This window comes from Diadema setosum, chromosome 19 (genome assembly GCF_964275005.1).
Source record: "Diadema setosum chromosome 19, eeDiaSeto1, whole genome shotgun sequence".
NCBI classification, from domain to species: Eukaryota; Metazoa; Echinodermata; class Echinoidea; order Diadematoida; family Diadematidae; genus Diadema; species Diadema setosum.
In genome coordinates, this window is record NC_092703.1 from 9,815,224 (window position 1) to 9,834,859 (window position 19,636).

The following is a 19,636-nucleotide window of genomic DNA, read 5'->3' on the forward strand; positions in this document are numbered from 1 at the left end:
GAGCACTCCAGGAGCTACGTGAGGGAAACGTGTGATTACTATCATAACTTTCATTATGTATTTGGTTTTCATTTCGTTTTGTTGGCTCGGGAGGATTCCTATCAAAACAGCGTCATTCCTTTCAGATCAGTGTTGATTCAAAACATCAAAGTGCGCAATTCCTTGGCCAAATAAAGAGTACACGCAGGCGGCTCTGAGGTTGATGAGGGCGCTTTTGAAGGTATTCCATCTGGTGTACAATTGGAGCTGAAAGCCGAAGTACTCTGCTTCCATTTGTAAGGCTCTACCTAATATAAGTTGATGGATTCTGGTGTATGAGCCTAAAACAATGGACCCAAAAGGTTAAGTTCCATCCCATGAAGATGGCTTCGGAACATCCGACATCTGGTGACTCATCTAACTACCATGTGGATGACAGTGACGACATACCATCCTCAGCGGTTATTGTCTATGTCTGCGTCATAGTTGTCACGTCTGTCACGTCTGTTTGTCTAAATGTTATTCACTTCCGAACACTGCGTTCTTGGCAGGACATGTCGTATTCGGCTCGGATGATCTTACGTACAGTGGCAGTCATGGACATCTTGATAGCCACTCCATTTCTTCTCCTCGTTCCAGTGGTTTCCAGCGACGACTGGCATCTTCGCGAGCCGTATTGTTTTGCTTGTAGCGGATGGCTAGTTCTTGCCATGTTCTACTCCTTGAGTATGCGCGTGCAGCAAGATCTTGATCGCCTTCTGTCCGTAGCAATGCCGTTTTGGTACCAAAGGTTTGCGGATCCAATGAGGATGTGGGCATGGACGGGTATCAATCTTTGTATTTCAGCATTGGTTTTTGCGCTGGTTGCCGTTCATGTAGCGGAGCCGACGGTAATGTACGAGACTGCAGCTAGAATCTGTTCCGTGGATTTACGGGGACTGCGCGGCATACACTTCGTTGGATTCGTTTTGGCCACGATATGCCCCGCGACAATAATCGATATGGCGTACTTTGGAATGCTGGTCATAACTTACAGGCACGCCAGGAAAATAAACGCGCAAGAGACAGCGGTGGTGCGTGCTTTGGGACCTCGTCAGGGAGGACTGTGGGCCAAGGTTGGGTACATGAGGAGGGCGCTATCCATCGCAATTCTTTCTCTCTCTGTTTTTGTGTTGTGTCATGGACCATTATGGTTGTGTCAGTTTCTGGATGCTAGTGGGACTCCCGCTTCGCCTCATTTGTACATGACGAGTTTTTGGTTGTATCTCAGTCACACAGTGTTTAATGCCAGCTATTTGTTGATATTGAAGAAAGATTACAGAACTGCTTTTAAAAGAGAACTCAAAAATTTGATCACGAGAACATATCGTCGGTAATACTAGTACAGACTTGTTTAAGATAACATTACCCTGTAAATAATGGCCCATCATTGGCAATAGTAATGTTGACCCATTTTATATTAAATTCATTAGTCACTTGTACATAATACAGGCAACTCCCGTCAGAGCGAAGTCCTCGGGACTGGCAGTAATACACACGTATTATCGAAATTTTGTTAAAGCTGAAAAATAGAGTACATAAAGATGCATAGATAACTTTGAAACGTGGATTTTTACGATAATAACTTTGAAACGTGGATTTTTACGATAATAACTTTGAAACGTGGATTTTTACTTCTTTGTAAAGCAAATTTTGTTATAACTGTGTTCGTTACCACGGGAGTGCACTGTACTTTGCAGGGGCAGCAGATTTTTTTTTTTTTTTTTTTTTTTTTTTTTTTTTTTTAATGTGCTCGTTGGTGTGGAAGGGGGTGGGCATCACAATGCTTTTGATTTGACATATTTCTTTATCTTAATGATCAATGACCATACACTGTTTGTTGGCACCAGTATCTTGTCTCTGTTTACCCCTCCCCACCCCCACCCTCTCTTTCTCTCTCATTACTCAGCATGGCATCATGATCATCACAAGAGGACATTATCTGTTACAGACTACAGGAGACCAACACATAATTACACAAGATCATGTGTATCAATATTGTGTTTATTTTCAAAGGAGAATTTCAGCTATTTCATTGTTTACACCGAGAAGGCACTGGTGCAGAGTACACTGCCTTCATTAATCGACACAATTATACACAAAACAAGCGTAGCAAGTAGCTTTCAGAATTGCTGTCATTGTGTTGTCTTTTTTTATGCCATAAGGTTATGGGGGTCAGTCTAGTTGATTCATATGAAAAGGAATAGAGACTTCTCACCCTCTCCCAAGTTTTATAATTGGGAAAAAGTCAGCACAAACAAATCAAACCTCATTTCATTTACTTCCCTACCTCGATCCTCGTTCAGCTACGAAGCAAGTTCATTGACAACACACAGCCAGTCATTTGTTTTCTGCTGAAAGCAAATGCAACCTGGTGTAGCACAGGTATAATATCACAACTTGGAAAAGTCTTGCATAATCTACCAGGGTAGAAACTTCAGTGTCAAAATTAATGTGTGACTTGTCTGATATGGCCAACAAAACATGATGATCGATATGTCTCTGTAATGCTTGGACTTTTTACAGCAGCTGTTAATTAGAAGACAATAGAAAATTGCTCCCAAATTTTAATGACCCATTCAAGCTTGCAGCCAGGGGCAATGATGGGATAAAAGTGTCATTCACTATCTGATGAAGACACCGCAGTGGACAGCACAAAGGATTCATCAGACCATTACTGGCATGTCTTGTAAACACATTCTGTTCTTTTTAGATCTGTTAATAGACTAGTAAGTGTGACCATCCGGCTCATGACCAACAAAAGTAGGCCTAAATGAATTCTTGCTTTTCTACATGGTTTCAAAGAGTTAGAGTTGGACCACCCTCACCCATTCAGAAAGTGAGTGAAATGTTCGATGGAGAGTTAGGAGGTACACTTTCATAGGAAAGGGAAGAAAGATTAGGGCCCATTAGGGTCACTCAGGCCTGCAGTGCAGAGGTATCAGTGAAAATCACAGTGAAAGCAGCACCTATCCAAAAAAATTGGCCCAGAAAAACTGGTGAAATCCCCATTTCAGTTTTGTTTTAAGTCACACAATTTCGACAGAAGGTAGTTGAAAACAGATAACCCTCCAAAGTAAACAATCTTTAACAACTTGAGTCAGTCAACCCAAATGACTATTTTGGTCCATTACAGAGAACCCTACTCTGCAACCTTTTTGTGGGTTTTGAGCCAGGCAGTGATATTCGTCAGTCAAGCACAAAATTACATGTTACTTGATGATGTCAGAAAGAACATGAATTCAGGACTAGGACGTTCTACCCTTCATCCTTGTACACAGTACAAATCATGTAATTTTCACAGAAATCTATATTTAGAAGTCTGACATAATTGGAGCTCACTTCTGATCTACAAATTTAAAGAGGTGGTATACACGCTATCTCCACCTTTCAGAAAATGCTCTACACTGAAATAGCTGCCATTCTGCGCCAAATTGTTCTGAATTGACATGAAAGCTACAGGTATGACTTACTAGTTTGTTTGTTTGTGGGTTTTTTTTTTTTGTATTATTGATGACAAATACACTTGAATAGTCGTGAAAAAAGGAGGCAGCAATTTCCACACAGACTAAATATCACAGTAACACATTCATAAAAACACATTGCACTTTCCACATAAATTTGAAAAAGACATGATTTTTTTCTTAATTGACACACTATCAAGTCTGAGAAAGATCAAGGTGTTATTTGATTTGGAAGAGGGTGAAGGTTCAATCAAGTGATTCCATCCAGATTTGATGGTTAGGGGCTTTTCGGTGATGGCTTTCTAATGATTGTAAAATTCATATGTACAGACACCATTTCCATTGGAAATATTGTAAGATCTTACCAAATTGCATAGAGGAAAGGCTGCTGAATTACAGCTAGACATAGTGTAATGAATACCAAATAAATCATACAGTCAAACCTGATCCAGCGACCATCTACATGCATCTCTAAAGACAACCTGCCCAAAGTGACCATGTAGACATCACTCACATAGAAAATGTGTAGTTGAAAACCTTGTGTATAGCAACCACATGCATAAAGCCACTTAGCGCGACTACAAATTCAGTTTTCATTGGATGACTGACAACTCCGCACAACCACCCAGCAGTGCATGGCAATAGAGCAACCTGCCATAGCTATGTTGGCGGTTGCATTAAACAAAGGCCACTGAAATTTGACTACAAGGATAAGGCAACGAGTGACTGTTTGAAGGGGCAGGCTGACTGGTTGACACGTAAAAGATGTCCTCCACAATGGCCATCATATTGAACCTATCTACAACGACCACCTGTCTATAAAGGCCACATTTTGTGTCTCCCCCGAGTGGTTGTTGCCTGTGTTGACTGTGTATCTCTCTGTGAGTGGTTTACTGTGTATCTCTCTGGTTTGCATGAATATTAAAACAGACACTGAAATGATGGTGTACATTGGTAATGTGTTAATTCCACATTGTGCAAAGTTACTGTATCAGTTTAGGGCAAGAAGGTCATTAAATCCAATTTGAAGGGAACAGTAAGTTACTATGCCCTTATTGTGCCCTGTCAATGTAAGGCTAGTTTTATTCCATTTTTTTGTTCAACCCAGATCACATGCAATGAACAAAGTATGTATAACAAAAAGAAAACAAAAGCATTTATGCCTACTAACAGGAGAAACACCAGGTAAGAAAAAAAAAAAGGTTTTAGAAAATTAGAATGATAGCTTTCCATACTTTTGACTATCACCAGTCATACAAATAGAACATCTACATTGTACACCAACATTGTAATCTCAGAGGAGGACTCATGTTCTCAGAACAGGATATACATTGTGTAAGTGGCAAGCTAGACTGCTGTGAGGTTTTTGAAACCTGTATTCTTCACCTGTCAAATCTAACAATTTCACAGGTTTTGAGAGGTCTAAAACAGTTTTCTGCCCTTGCAATTGTCGAAAAAGTCATCTCTGATAATAAATTCTCATTTGATATGTTGGCACTCTCCATACAATTACACAGCATGTAGTGATTTTCATCATCCAGTCTCACTTTCAAAGCTCAGAATGTCCAGTGCAGCACTACCTCTTTTTCAGTCTCACAAGGATGGTAGCATTGGGCGTCAGCCCATTCTCTTCCAAGGTGGAATCAAGCTCCGTGTAGACTCGATTGGGAAATGTGGTCACCAGATCGTAGTCCACAGACTGCGACTTCCTGTCGGGCCAATGCATTTAAAAACAAAACATAAATAAATGATAACAAAATGCGAAACAGAAGTAACAGACAGCAAGTTATACTTGTAACATGGGTGTATTACAAATATATAGACATCGGTATGAACATGTTGAATACAAACGTACAGTTCATAGAGAAAAAGAATGAAGGGTGATATTAGACATGTCACCTATCAGAGTACAATCGTTATCATCAACAGCCTTGGTACTGGACAAGGATAATTTCTATTTGCAACTCTATCTACCTTCTATCTTTCAAATTGGGATTGGGGCCTTGCAAGTGTGCTTGGTTGTTATTACCATTATTACAATTATCATCACTATGTTGTCCATATTATCACTGATGTTATCTTTGTCACTATCTTTGACAATTTGTTTGTTTGTTTTTGTTTTTTGGTTTGGGGTTTTGTTTTGTTTTGTTTTTTTGGTATGTGCGTGTGTGTGGTAACCAATATTGAAGTAGAGGCAAAGTTTGAAACCTTTGTCACGTTTCATGACTACATCTTCATACAATGCATGAATGAATAAAAAATTTTAAAATGGCAACTGCATTCTCTGGCTCCATATTTTCAACTGACTTTTATAGATTTCATCAAAAAACTGACATGATCAAAGCTGTGGGGTTTCTGTCGTACAGCCCACCTTTCCTTGTCAAGATGCATCCGCAGATCTCGGATGGTGTCCCTGAACCGCAGCTTGAGGATGAACGTGTGGTCGCCCTTCTCCGACTTGACGCGGAGGGTCGTCACTCTGTTCCTCGGAGAGCCCCTCGCGGACAGCGGCCTCTCTGTACCGTGACCCTGCTTGCCTGACATAGCTCTTTCTCGGATGTCCTGAACGATAGGGGTGTCCACGACGGTAACTGCGTTGGGGATTGTCTCCTCCTGTACAGACAAGATAGGCCAAATGGGACAAAAGTGTGATGACTTGTGGTTCTCCTAAATCCTTTCTGTGCCACGGACTTTGGATAGTATATAATGGCTCTGTGTGGTTTTCTGTACAAATAGGCACTCGAAGAACACCAAGGGTTAAGTACGACATATTCATCTCTCAGTTGTGACCTTCTATTATGGTGTAAGATGAAAGCTTATGATAATTATTGAAGTCATGGCAATGAGTTTAGTATTTCCACTGAGCAGGCAAATGGAAGATTTCTACAGTATTCCAGGAAAACATGAGAATACAGAAATACTTTTCATTTGCACTGAAAGATTTCACAGTAGCCTTAACTAGAGCTTTGAAGCATGTCATCATTTTGATATCAAATCTATCTCCAGACAAAATTTGCTAGAGAGCATTATGTACATAACCCTTACTATATTCCCTTAATAAATGTTGTAGGTTGTATGTGTGGATCCCTTCAGAAAATTGTTGCTGTATTTTTTTTTCTACAAGACTTACACACCATTCTCAGAAGAATATGAAACCAGAATGTGCATTAAAGTATAAATGACACATATTATAACCAAATTTCAACACCTGAAACTTTCAAACTATATTGCAATATCTTGATCACTGTGAGCATCACAAACATATCATAAATTGTGAAGTACATATCGTCTGTTGAGAATGAGAAGGGCGTTAAGTTGTCTTGAACACTATGGGTTTAGTGGCAACTTAATGCCCTTATCATTCTCAACCGAAGATATCATAAGCACACAAGTTTTGGGAGTTTTCCTTTACAACAAAATGCCAGGTCCATTTCCTTTCTCATTCTGCCTCACCCTTAGCAAGTCAGCCACTGAAGATTGAATGTCCAACACTTTCCCGTCGCTGGTGACTGTCGGGCGAAGCTTATTAAGGAACTGGTCAACGGACATTGGTTCGACTGCAAGAGGATGTGTGAAGTAGATTTGTAATTAGGAGACAGGACATAGATATCAGTTTCTTTGTCCTTGCGGTGATCTGGGTACAAATCCAGTAGGATAAACAGCTATTACACTATACACACATACAATGTATTACATAATGGGGGAAAGCCATATCAAATTTGAATAAGATGCAACTGAAAAATGATGTAATTTTCTGAAATTCCTGCATCTACCAAAAAAAACAAAGGAAAAAAAGATGGAGACAAAATTTGATTTGTAAATTTCAGTGAGGAGTCTCATATCACTCGATGATTTCTTGTCTTGTTTCAATTCATTCATTCATGGAAATTGACAAAATTATGGCTTTAAAAGTTAGAAATAAGCACTCCATAATTGGCTTAAGAAGAGCCTTTCTTTTCTCCTTTCTTTTTTGTAAAGTTTAATCTTGTCACTTTTCAGGAACAGGGGGCCTGGAGATTTAAGTCATATCTTACTTGGGGGTTTACTGGTCTCTCTCAGTTGGAGTGGTGTATGACCCTCACTCACTGGTGGCCCGCTGCTCTCCATACTGGTAGCCTTGTCGAGGTTGGAGGGTACCAGTCTGGAGGGCAAGTCTGTGTCCCCGCCCAGGGTGAATCCCGTTCCCGGAAAGTTCTCCTCCGCTCGCTGGTCCCGGAAGACTGTGTCCCGCTGGTCGTTGACCTAACCACAACAACAACAACAATGGAAGCAACAGCAGCAACAACAACAACAACAACAGTAGCAGCAGCAGCAACAACAACAGAAGAAAAAAAAAAGAAAAGTCACAAAACTTTAAAGAAAGCAGTGTGGGGATTCTTAAGCAGAAAGTAAACTGGGCTCATTGCATATTAACCCTTCTATGGCCAAAGGAAAGACATTAATGAGTTACAGCAGCAGAATTCTGAGATGATGGTTGTGACGGGTTTAAATGACTTCTGTAGCAAAACTTGACAACATTGTCTTTGTGGCTATAGTGTTTAAGATATGAAGTTATAGAGCTGTACGTCTACGGTATGGATTCTTCAGTTTCAGTCACAGGAAGACTGTGAGAGACTAAAATTGCACAAATTAAAATAGTATCAACCTGAATATCAAATTTTCATCAGTTCTACAGACCATGGAAAAACTTGAGAAATGGTGCAGAAATATGACATGATCACAAAAAATGTTTAAAAAGTAAACAAGACAAAACACGGAAAAGAATCTAACGGTGCCAAGTGTAGTTATCAAGAATACTATACTCGGTACACTACAGGTGAAGCAAATGAACACCACGTCATAAAGTGCTCTGCTATTAAACACCAAACTCACTTTGCCAGGTACAATGTCTGGGTAATTCCCCAGGGCTGGGATAGCATCATAAAATGCCAAGTGTACTAATCATGAACACTGCAGTTGATACACCAGTATCAGCTGGAAACAAGGAAAAGTAGAAATTACGCGGTGCGTAATATATGTCCCCGCCGGAAGTAGCATTTAGTAGCAAAATGTACAACATAGGTAAAAAGATCAAGGTCACAGGTCAAAGAAGTCAAAGGTCAAAATTCTGTGTAGAAGTTTTGAAGCCCTCACCTAGTGCCATCACATAAAGCAAACGGAATCGAAATCGGGTTAGAAATGGCGAAGGAGTAGCATTTTGTAGCCAATGTACAATATAGGTCAAAAATCAAGGTCAAAGGTCAAAGAAGTCAAAGGTCAAAATTCTGTGTAGAAGTTTTGAAGCCCTCACCTAGTGCCATCACATAAAGCAAACGGAATCGAAATCGGGTTAGAAATGGCAAAGGAGTAGCATTTGGTAACAAAATGTACAATACAGGTCAAAAATCAAGGTCAGAGGTCAAAGAAGTCAAAGGTCAAAATTCTGTGTGGAAGTTTTGAAGCCCTCACCTAGTGCCATCACTTAAAGCAAACGGAATTGAAATCGGGTTACAAATGGCGAAGGAGTAGCATTTTGTAGCAAAATGTACAATATAGGTCAAAAATCAAGGTCAAAGGTCAAAGAAGTCAAAGGTCAAAATTCTGTGTAGAAGTTTTGAAGCCCTCACCTAGTGCCATCACATAAAGCAAACGGAATCGAAATCGGGTTAGAAATGGCGAAGGAGTAGCATTTTGAAGCAAAATGTACAATATAGGTCAAAGGTCAAGGTCAAAGGTCACAACTGAAATTCTGTGTAGAAGTTTCAAAGCTCCCATGTAGTGCTATCATATAAAGCAAACAGAATCAAAATCGGGTTAGAAATGGCGAAGGAGTAGCATTTTGAAGCAAAATGTACAATATAGGTCAAAGGTCAAGGTCAAAGGTCACAACTGAAATTCTGTGTACAAGTTTCAAAGCTCCAATGTAGTGCTATCATATAAAGCAAACAGAATCAAAATTGGCTCATAAATGACAGAGAAGTAGCAAATTGAACATTTTGATCACACACGGACGCACAGACGGACGCACAAACGGACACACAAACACACACACGTACGGAGCCCGTTTCATAGTCCCCTGCTCGAACTCGTTCGGCAGGGACAATAATTGACATGTACATCTTACAGCATTACACTAACACCAAACTCACATTGATGGGTACACCGTCTGGATATCGGGACTGCAGCTCTGATGGGAAATAGCCTTCCATCAAGTCTTGCATACATCGCTACAAATGAGAAGGATTGAAGAGAAGAGTAGCTACACAGTGTACTTTGAAGTGAAACAGACGACTACCCACATAACACTACCAAGGACAAAATGTACGCAACTACATTTCCATGTATCATACACAATCACTTTGAAATGTTTGACAATGTATAATTAAAGAAACTTGAACACCCATTCTTTGTTATTTTTCCAATACAGGGAAATCCCATCATAATGAGGTTACCAGGACCACCGATTTTTACTTCGCTATGAATGTACTATAATAGAAACCAGCTACAACTTGTGTATTAAAATGCAGTAACGGAAAATGGGGACTAAAAACGACAGTATCTCTATAGTGAGTGCGTTGTAACGGTGTTTCTCTGTAGTCAACATTCACAACAGAAATTCACTGTTCAACATGAGATCATGGAGAACTAAAGTGATGATGTCTCAGTATTTTGTTGTAGCGTAGTGCTGTTTACACACAAAATACCATTGCACAAGGCTTCAGGCACTGGGTTGGAACCGGGTACAAGCATGGTTAGCAATCCTCATTCTCACATATATTCTGTAATATGTGAGGTTATTAAGAACCAGTTTCCGTGGCGATGAATTGCTGTAACATTACACCTTGGTACTCTATTGCACATTCTCTGTGATTATCTATTGACAGACATATCATATGAAAATGTCCTTCTATGGTGCACACTTTATTATTATTGTGTGCCCGTCTGGTGTATGATGTGCCCAAACGGACCTTAACAAACATGATTCCAACAAATTGAGCCAATTTATTAAGCAGTCACCTGTGTCTCCGGCTCTTCGTAGGACCGGAACGGCCCGCTGAACATGAAGATGCCATTGGCGAAGAGAGTCAGGGGTATGGAGTCCACCGTCTTAAACCGTGCCCCGCCCACTGTGTGCTGGATTTTCTTCTCCCCCTCCCCGGCAAGCACGTTCAGCTCCCGGATGTTCTTCAAGACGAGGTCAAAGTCCGGAGCGGCCCCTTGACCCGATACAACGGACACACCTGACACATGATGGGAAATTGAGAAGAAAAATGAAAATAAAAAACTAAAATGAGTACCAAACTGAGTATCAAAGAGAATGAATGAATGCATTGTTAGTTTCATTTTCCATCTGAGAGGATGACTGGATAGCCCACATTCACCTGCACTAGCTGGTCTTCCATGGGGTCCAGTGAGGCAGGACTACTTCACCAGGTTAGGCATCCTGCTCTTTGTGATGAATGAATGAAATGGTATCTTTTACGTGCATGAGTTGTGAGTCTCTCACACACTCTCTGAGGGACAGAATATTTTGCCTCTGACTGGGGGGGGGGGGGGGGGGGGGGGTGATCACACACAACACTGCTTACTGTAGTTAGACTTGAGAATCGAACCCCGTTCCTTTGAATCTGGAGGTAGATGCACTACCAACTGAGTCAAATCACCGCCCTTTGCATAAACAAAGAAGGAAAATAGAAAAAAAGAAAAATGCAAGAAAAGGAGACAGAAAGAGAAAAAAAAAGAAAGATATATGAAAAGACAGAGTGGGAGAAAGTAATCTATGATTCTAAACCATCTTCTACCTGGTCTCCACACAGACTCTGTGCCAGCAGTTCTTTTCTCTGTTAAGTCTTCGTACAGCCCCTCGACCTTTGAACTCTGTGGGTCATCATCTGCATGCGTCCCTCCAACCCAGACCATTCCATAGTCTGAAAGAAAGTCCTTCAAGTTCAAAAAGATACGACAAGGCGTATTTACGTTAATATTGTCATCTTAAACATTTGCAAGCACCTACCTTTAACTACTACAACAATACCTGGTTAAAAAAAAAAAAAAAAAAAAACATTGATAACTACAACTAAAATGATAATGATAAAACTACTTGCTACTATTACTACTACTACTATTACTACCACTACTACTACTACTGCTACTGCTGCTGCTGCTGCTGCTGCTGCTGCTGCTGCTACTACTACTACTGCTACTACTACTACTACTACCACTAAATTGCAATAATGATGATGATAATAACAATGAAAATCACTACTAGCAGTAGTATAACATGCAGTATCATTGATTATCACAACAACAAAAAAAACCTCCACAATATTAATGATTGCAACACTATTGATGGTGACATAGTCTTATTTATTCAGGACAGTATCTTCATTGTCCACACTTCTCCCAATGTGACTTCTCATTGGTACACATGTATGACCGCACCAGTACAGCTGAGTCAGGGGCGACAGGGCGTGACTGACATATTTCCTCCTTCCAAAGATGCACACACTGGGCCTGATATAAATTGAACCTAGGACCTTATGTTCAAAGGTATCACAAGTTTTACCCATCACATCACGCTATGAATGCGAATCTGTCAGCGCACCGCGAAGCCTAGCATTTCAGCATCAGAGACACCAACTTCTTGACATAAAAAAACATACAGAATATCCTTTTTAAAAAAATCAGATTCTGGAGAGGAAAATCAGATGAAATCATGAAATCTTGACACTACCATTAGCCCGTTGGCCCTGGGACAAGTAAAATGTCAGAAAAAATGTTTCCCTGGTAAGAACAGGCAAGTCACATGTTTCTACTTCATCAGCATTGATGAGAAAATTGTCAAGCATCCGCATATTTCCTGCGCATTTAGGCTCGTCATTCAACGTTTGTGTAGAGGTTGCAGGAATTTAGTAGTACATCTTTCTATAATTATGATGACACGGCTCTCCAGTTTTCTGCGGTTTATATTGGCTTTTTGTTTTTTATTTGAAAGATGAAAAGTTGTACTTTCAAGAGACAATATTGTATTATTCAGGGGCAGATCCAGGAATTGAGTAAAGGGGAGGCGCCTTTACAAAATTAAAGGGGGGAGCATGCACCCCCCATATTTGTTATAATTTCTTTTGTTTTAACAAAAAATAAAGAGGGGGCGCGCGCCCGGTTCACCCCCTCTGGATCTGCCACTATTATTGTATTTCACTCTGTTTTTCATACTAAATACTATAAAATCGTATTGGTTGGCATCTCTGCTGCACTCATGCATGATGTTTGTGGTGTGCCCTAGCAGCACACTTCTCCCCACCATCCTAACCTACCCACCTCCATGTCTTGTATTTGCTCCTGGAGTGACTGGCACTTCCTCTCAAGCTCCCTCACCCTCTGAGACTCCACGTCCGAATCCCCTACGGGGCGGAGAGAAAATGGAGAAACACCATGACCAAGCCTCAGTCAGCTGATCTTCTTGCTACCATTCAATTTCACAGTGATTGTCAAGTGATTAACAACTTCAAACCATCATATCAGCATCTTTCTCTGGCTGTCCACTAGTAATTTCATGTTGTGCAATACCATTACAAGAATGAACTTCATTTTACGTATTTTGTATTTTTCTAAAAACGTACCTCACACTACCACTATGCACCCTTGCAAAACAGGCCTGAATAGCTACCGTGTACGAGTGGGACTATCTTGCTCCTCCGCTTATTGGCAAAGAGAAAGAGTATGCATGAAAGGTAGCAGATCTCTCTTAAGACCTTTTTCTTCTAAAATACACTTACATTGTACATTTCTTCAAGTAGAAAACATGCACACTTTGAATAAGTTATTACACAGGGAATGTATTCATGAAATGTCTGAAAGACAACAAAGATTTTTCTTCCCCCAAAGAGGAGCTACAGAAGGGGATAACACATTTTTGTTTGTCACAGACAATGACAATCTGGATTGAAAAAAAAGGCCTGGCATCTTGCTTCTACAAGAATAATACACTTATGTTTACCTTACTACTGTATACGCCATATATTTCGCGAGTCTAAATCTTCGCGAATCGGGAATTCCCTACTATTTCGCGAGTGGTTAAATTCGCGATCATGGAGTCCTGTACTGAACGGAGAAGTGTACATGCGTATGTCACATCCACATTGGGATTAGAGTCAATGTTTTCATGTGTCTTTAATTTCGCAAATAGCACCTGACTCGCGAAATTTGTGAAAATAAAAACCTCGTGAAATATTCGGTGTATACAGTATTAGATCCATCACTCAAACAGACAGTCTGAATTCACTATAAAAAAAAAAAAAAATTACTCTTTAATATATTAAGGAAGAAATTTGATGACAAATGGTGTCTCACCATGGTACTTCTGCATCAATTTTAACTTCTCTTCAAGTACATTATTTCTCTTGTCCTGTGGTGAAATGAAAGACAAAAAAAAAAACATATTCAAAGGAGTTCTGTTGAAAGATAATGTGACATCATAAAAATCAGTTACACTGTGTACTGTACACCATATCTACATGTACATTTTGTTCTTACAAATATCATGAGTGAGCTGATCCTGATAACAATATGTAATCATTTCCATGATGGGGAATCTGTAAAATCACTTCATAAAAAGTGATAGCACTTATTTCCCATGTTGTCGCTGTGGTCACTGTTATGACATATGGTAACAAAATAGAAGGTGTACATGTCGTATGCTGTAGTATTCAAAATCCTAGGAATATGACTTGATATGATTTCTTTATACATCTAATGTCATAAGTTTCTCAATTTCAAAAAAAAAAATGAAAGCATTTAACACAATAAGAAAGTTTTAAGAACATGATGCAAAAGCTACGGAGCATGTCTAGGCTACAGCACAAACCTCTACCTTTGTGAGCCGAGAACTGGTTTGTTGCTAACAGTTTGAAGACTAGTGTCAATTCTTGTCAAAAGTTGGGAAATCTTTTCCACATATTAAAGAGGCTGATGATAAATTCTGATGCATTGAATGTTGAGGAGAGAGAGAACAAAAAGAATTTTCACAATGCACAAGGCAGTGTGTCAGACAATACGAAAACAAGGACACAAAAGAGCGCACATTTGACAATTGCCATGCTGCGATATCAAATCAACAATGCGGATGATTTGAAGCGCCCAATGACCTCTCACCTTTTCAATGATTTCCTTGGCATAATATTTGACCTGCAGCTCCAGTTTGGCAATTCGGCTCATCATGCTCGACATCAGGTCTAGATCGGAGGGGGCTGCAGAAAAGTGGGGTGTGTGTGGTGGTGGTGGGGGGGGGGGTGTAGGGGGTGTGGGGGGAGGGGGAGTAATAGGGGAGCAGAGAAGGGACAGATTTCAGTCACCTGCAGAAACTTACACTGTATTAATCCCTGACAGGACTGAGGGCATGAAACAACTTCTTGCAGATGTAGTGTACAGAGAGAGATTTGAAGTAAAGAGCTGAAGCTAAAAACTCAGAGATACAATTGTACGTATTCATAAGGGAATACAATGGCAGAGGAAATTTAAGATAATCATTTTCAATGCATTTTCATGTGCCTTTACACCCTCTTTCCACAGTAGCTCTATCTAAATGTCTGTTCTAGTTGTTTTATTTTTTTTTTTCTGTATCATTCTCTCCTCTTTAATAGGGCAAGTGTCCTCACAAGTGCCATAATGTACATGTACATGGACAGAGTCACTGTGATATCTATGTTTTCCCCCTACAGTAGCTCTATGTTGTGTACATGTGACTAGGTCAAGCCCCCTTATTTCTGTTCCTTTCTGTGTAGGTAACTGTGTATCTCTGTCCACAGAGTATTTTCAAATCTCCCGAAAATCTTCGCCTGGGTTTGATTTTGACTCTAGTTAAGGAGATTACACAACTTTAACAAAAATGTCATTCACTTCTCAAAACATTCTACTACACAGAACTGTAAAAGTGGATATGTTTGCGAGAGTAATTTTTTGCTCTTGGCTGGCTAAGATGAATTTTTGCGTGCTTTTAATTACGCAGAATCAACACATTACATAGTGTTGCATATAACAGCAGGCAAAATATATTTGCATGCTTTTATTTTTGAGCAACTTCCTGGTTGCCCGAAATGTACAAACAAAATCATCTTTTACAATACCCCCCCCCCCCCAAAAAAAAAAAATACACATGGTGTTTGAGAACAAGATCATAAAGTTTCCCCACAGGAGGCCTCCTACCATTCTTCTTGTCCTTGGAGCTGATCTTGGGCAGGTGATTGACCTTTTGACCTGGGACCGACCCCAGGTCAGTCCTGATGCTGGTTGTGGAGAGTCTGGATGAGGTTCTGTGCAGAATGTCATCCATGTCATCGAGATCAGGGGTGGCTGATTTGGGGGAAAAAAAATCAGAACTAGGATCAATTTTTCTCTTAAATGCCTATTAAAGTATTTGATTAAACACTCCAAAATTCTGTTTAAAAAAAAAAATGAATAAATCAAAGCAAAATTAATACAGTTTAAATCTTTTTCATAGGTTTCAATCAAAGACATCCTGCCCAACTGGGCCCCGTTTCATAATAACAAAGTTGCTACATGTATGAAAGCAACTCTTTGTGGCATGGCAATTGTCATGGTAATAACAAGAATCCAGCTTCCTGATTGGCTGTTGCTATGGAAAGCTACCATTCTAGCAAGTGTTGCAATCCTAACATCTTCTATGAAATGGGGCTCAGTTAGTATCCATGGTCATGTGCTGGCAAGTTGTACGATCACTGAATAATACAACACTACACACAAACACTGTACTCTGGCTATTCTGGTCAATACTGCCACAAACACTGTCATCTTATCACGACACGCATTTTCTTCTTCTTTTTTTTTATAAATAAAAAACTTAAAACACACATTTGATGTCTGTAGTACCAGTACAGTGTACCAGTAAGCCATCAACAGTGTCTATTTCATTGTAACACTACATATCATGGAACAATAAATCACTGCAAGAGTGCAGAATGCTGAGATGTACTGTAACGAAGACTTTGCAGCATGTACTAGATGTGACAGATAACATTTCATGTGTCACTCACCAAGAAAGTCTGCTGGTTGATTCCTGAAAGGCACACTCCTTTGCCTGTAAACAGCAGGGATACCAGAGGAAAATAAAAACAACTGCAGCATTACCATACATTGTACTTCATTTTTATTATTAGATTGATGTTGTCACCATATTTGTAAACGTGTACATTACTGTAAAAGTGGACATTTTCGCGCATTTATTTTTCATGCTTGGCCCAGTAAGAAGAGTTAACTTGTTTTTTATTCCGCAGAATCAAGATAGTAAGTACTGGAATATATGGCAAGCAAAAATATTTGCATGCTTTTATTTTCGCGCTAGTTTCTGGTTGTGCAAAATGCGTGAAAATTTTAACACCACAAAAATTTCTACTTTTACAGTAAATGCTTTGGGAAAACTGGCTTTCTGTGATATAATGTATGATACCATGTCCATGTAGTGGTGTGTTTGGAGTTAAACAACAGGATAGGTTACATGCAACATTACAAAACAACATCAACAGCAATAATATATGTTGCCTACCCAGGTGGTTGCTTGACCCCTGGGAGGGGCATCTTTTTGTTCTTCCGAAGGCTTGACGATGGGTCACTCATTGTGAGATGATACCTGGATGATAGAAGAAAAAATGTCAACATTCTTTTATTGATATTCTTATTTCATTTTTATGACAACACTCTTCTGCCTCATTATCAAGGATGGGTCAGGTTGTACAGGTTTGCTTAAAACAAATGCACAGTGAAGATGAACTTCAGCAAACATTTTTCATGCTAGATCAACAGCAATTAATCTGCGTGATGTGTGGACCTAACGTTAAACAATATACAATTTTGTACTGTGTGTATTCATTTTATACCTCGGTAGTATTATAGCTATCAGATGGAAAAGGCAACTAAGAACAGATTCAGAGAACCTACAAGAGTATACTGGACTAACATCCCTGCTTAAACTCCAGACACTTATACAACACAGAACAAAACTTATGCCTAAAGGCTATATAATTCATTCTACGGGCTATTTACCAGGCTTGTAAATTTTAACGGATAGTAAATTTTAACGGATAGTCTAGACTATCCGTTAAAATTATGTCATGTGGTATATTGGTAGTCATGTGATTCAAGACGTCAAATAATTTATCATTTATAGCTTAGAACATCTACTGTTGTAAGAACAAACTTTCACTGCCAACCATTTGAGCTGTTATCATGAAAAATAAATTCTCCTTCCAGTTTTAAAAATAATGGAAAGCCCTGGCCCTTGGTAATATAGATTGCACTAGGCCTACAGCGTTTTTAAGGGGTGGGACTACGTCAGCCAACAGTACACGTCAACAAGGGTACTCACGAAAATCGCCTTCTGATCTAGACATCTACCTCAAATCGTTACGTTGCCAAGAAAGTCAACAAAAATAGTTAAATTCAATGGTCACGTCACATGTGGTTAATTCTGTTCCCTTAGTATTCCCATACAGTTGAGTAGATTGACCATACTACTCGAACTTCAAGAGTGAGAAAAATCGTTTCGTTCTGCGCAAATGAAGGCGTCTGCATCCAAGCAACAACAAAATGATTAGTCTTAATCCGTACCCACTATTTGCACATCCCCACACGTAACGTCCCACGAGCGTCGTAAGAATTCGAATTGATGAAGCACGTCCCTAGAGACGGACAGGGTGTGTGGTACACAATAGCATGTATACAAACCCCCACTCCCCTTAATTACAACTATGGTGGCAAAATGGCAGATGGTTATGGATATGAGCCTGAAGATTAAAAAAAAAAAAATATATATATATATGTATATATATATATATATGGGCAAGTCCAAGATATTGCGCACCTTACGTATGGGACATTCAGAGATTTCAAACCTCTGAAAAGTAATGAAGGAGCACTTGGATTTTATTGTTTATCATCAGGAGGACTGGTATCCCTGAGAAGAATATTGTGTTTAAGTTTGATATCATTTGACCTTGGGTTAATAGTTTTATTAAGAAAAATATGCCAACTTACGTATGGGACCAGAGAAAAACTGGATTTTTCAAAATAAAGTTTGAACTGAAAATTCTCTGAAAGTACCTTACTGATCAAGTTCTGTTTGGAAGTGAAGAAAGGTACAATACTGAAGTATCTTTCAGCAAAGTTTCACTGCAAAAGAATAAAGCATATTTTCATGAAGTTGGTTTAATTAACGAAAGTACACCTTACGTATGGGACATGGCTCAACTTACGTATGGGACATTTGTCTTTAGTGCACAAATGCATTCATGGGAATGACTTTAAATTTCCCCATAGTATCATATTCAGTTCCACAAATCATGCTACAACATGTAACAAATGAAATAGATTTCTAAGTGGGTACTTTCCCGGTTCAGGTACCTAGCAAAAGCTAAAATAAAACAAATAAAAGTAATTACCAATTTACAATTAAATGTCTTAGTTTGGATTCCGTCATACATTAACACTGTCCTCATGATGTCTACACATACAGATATAGTATACTGACACTCTATTTCTAGCCCATTTGTAATTACTCTAGTCAATATTTTTTCATCAAGTGAAAAAAAAAAATGAGCGAATTCTAGCTTGTGACCTTGATATAGCATACATGTACATGTACAATAACTAATTTGTAGTCTTGATAATTTCAACTTCAGAATCAAATGTCATGTACAATGTAATTTGCAAATACAGTTTGAAGTGGGTACTTTCAGTAGCTCTAGGCTTACCTTGCAAGTTGTCTAAGTTTTTTATAAAGCTTTATAATTGTTTGAAATGCAGCACAAAACACAACAACAAGAGTACTTCATTTTGCTCTGTAATCATCATGTTTTGCCATGTGAATTTTAGCTGAACTGCAAAATCAATCAAATTTTAATGAAAGTTTTAGATTTTAAGGAGATAGAAGAATGTATGTACCAATGCTGTTTTTTTTTTTTTTTTTTTTTCAAATTGCTTGGCTTCGTGTCTATGAAACCAAAGACGACAAAATTTGTGTTACTTTGTACATACATACATGCTTGTGTAGTGATACAGGAAAGATTATCATTTGCACATTCAAATCTAGATTTGAAACACTTAAGTAACTCACTGATCTGCAAATTACAATTTTGAATAAATTCTTATAACCTCATTTGATC

General features: G+C 39.1%; 1 protein-coding gene across 1 annotated transcript; it reads right to left on the minus strand.

The window, feature by feature from the left end:
- Positions 1-2,004: 2,004 nt before the first annotated feature.
- LOC140242488 (UBX domain-containing protein 11-like) lies at positions 2,005-17,852 on the minus strand. Its single transcript, XM_072322221.1, has 14 exons — positions 17,842-17,852; positions 17,023-17,106; positions 16,514-16,557; positions 15,666-15,812; positions 14,616-14,710; positions 13,815-13,869; positions 12,783-12,865; positions 11,264-11,402; positions 10,479-10,702; positions 9,611-9,688; positions 7,517-7,724; positions 6,936-7,039; positions 5,854-6,095; positions 2,005-5,191 (listed from the first exon to the last, which is right to left on the minus strand). The coding sequence occupies exons 2-14, from the start codon at positions 17,091-17,093 to the stop codon at positions 5,059-5,061; spliced, it is 1,623 nt and encodes a 540-aa protein (XP_072178322.1). The 5' UTR covers positions 17,094-17,106; positions 17,842-17,852; the 3' UTR covers positions 2,005-5,058.
- Between the last annotated feature and the right edge of the window lie 1,784 nt (positions 17,853-19,636).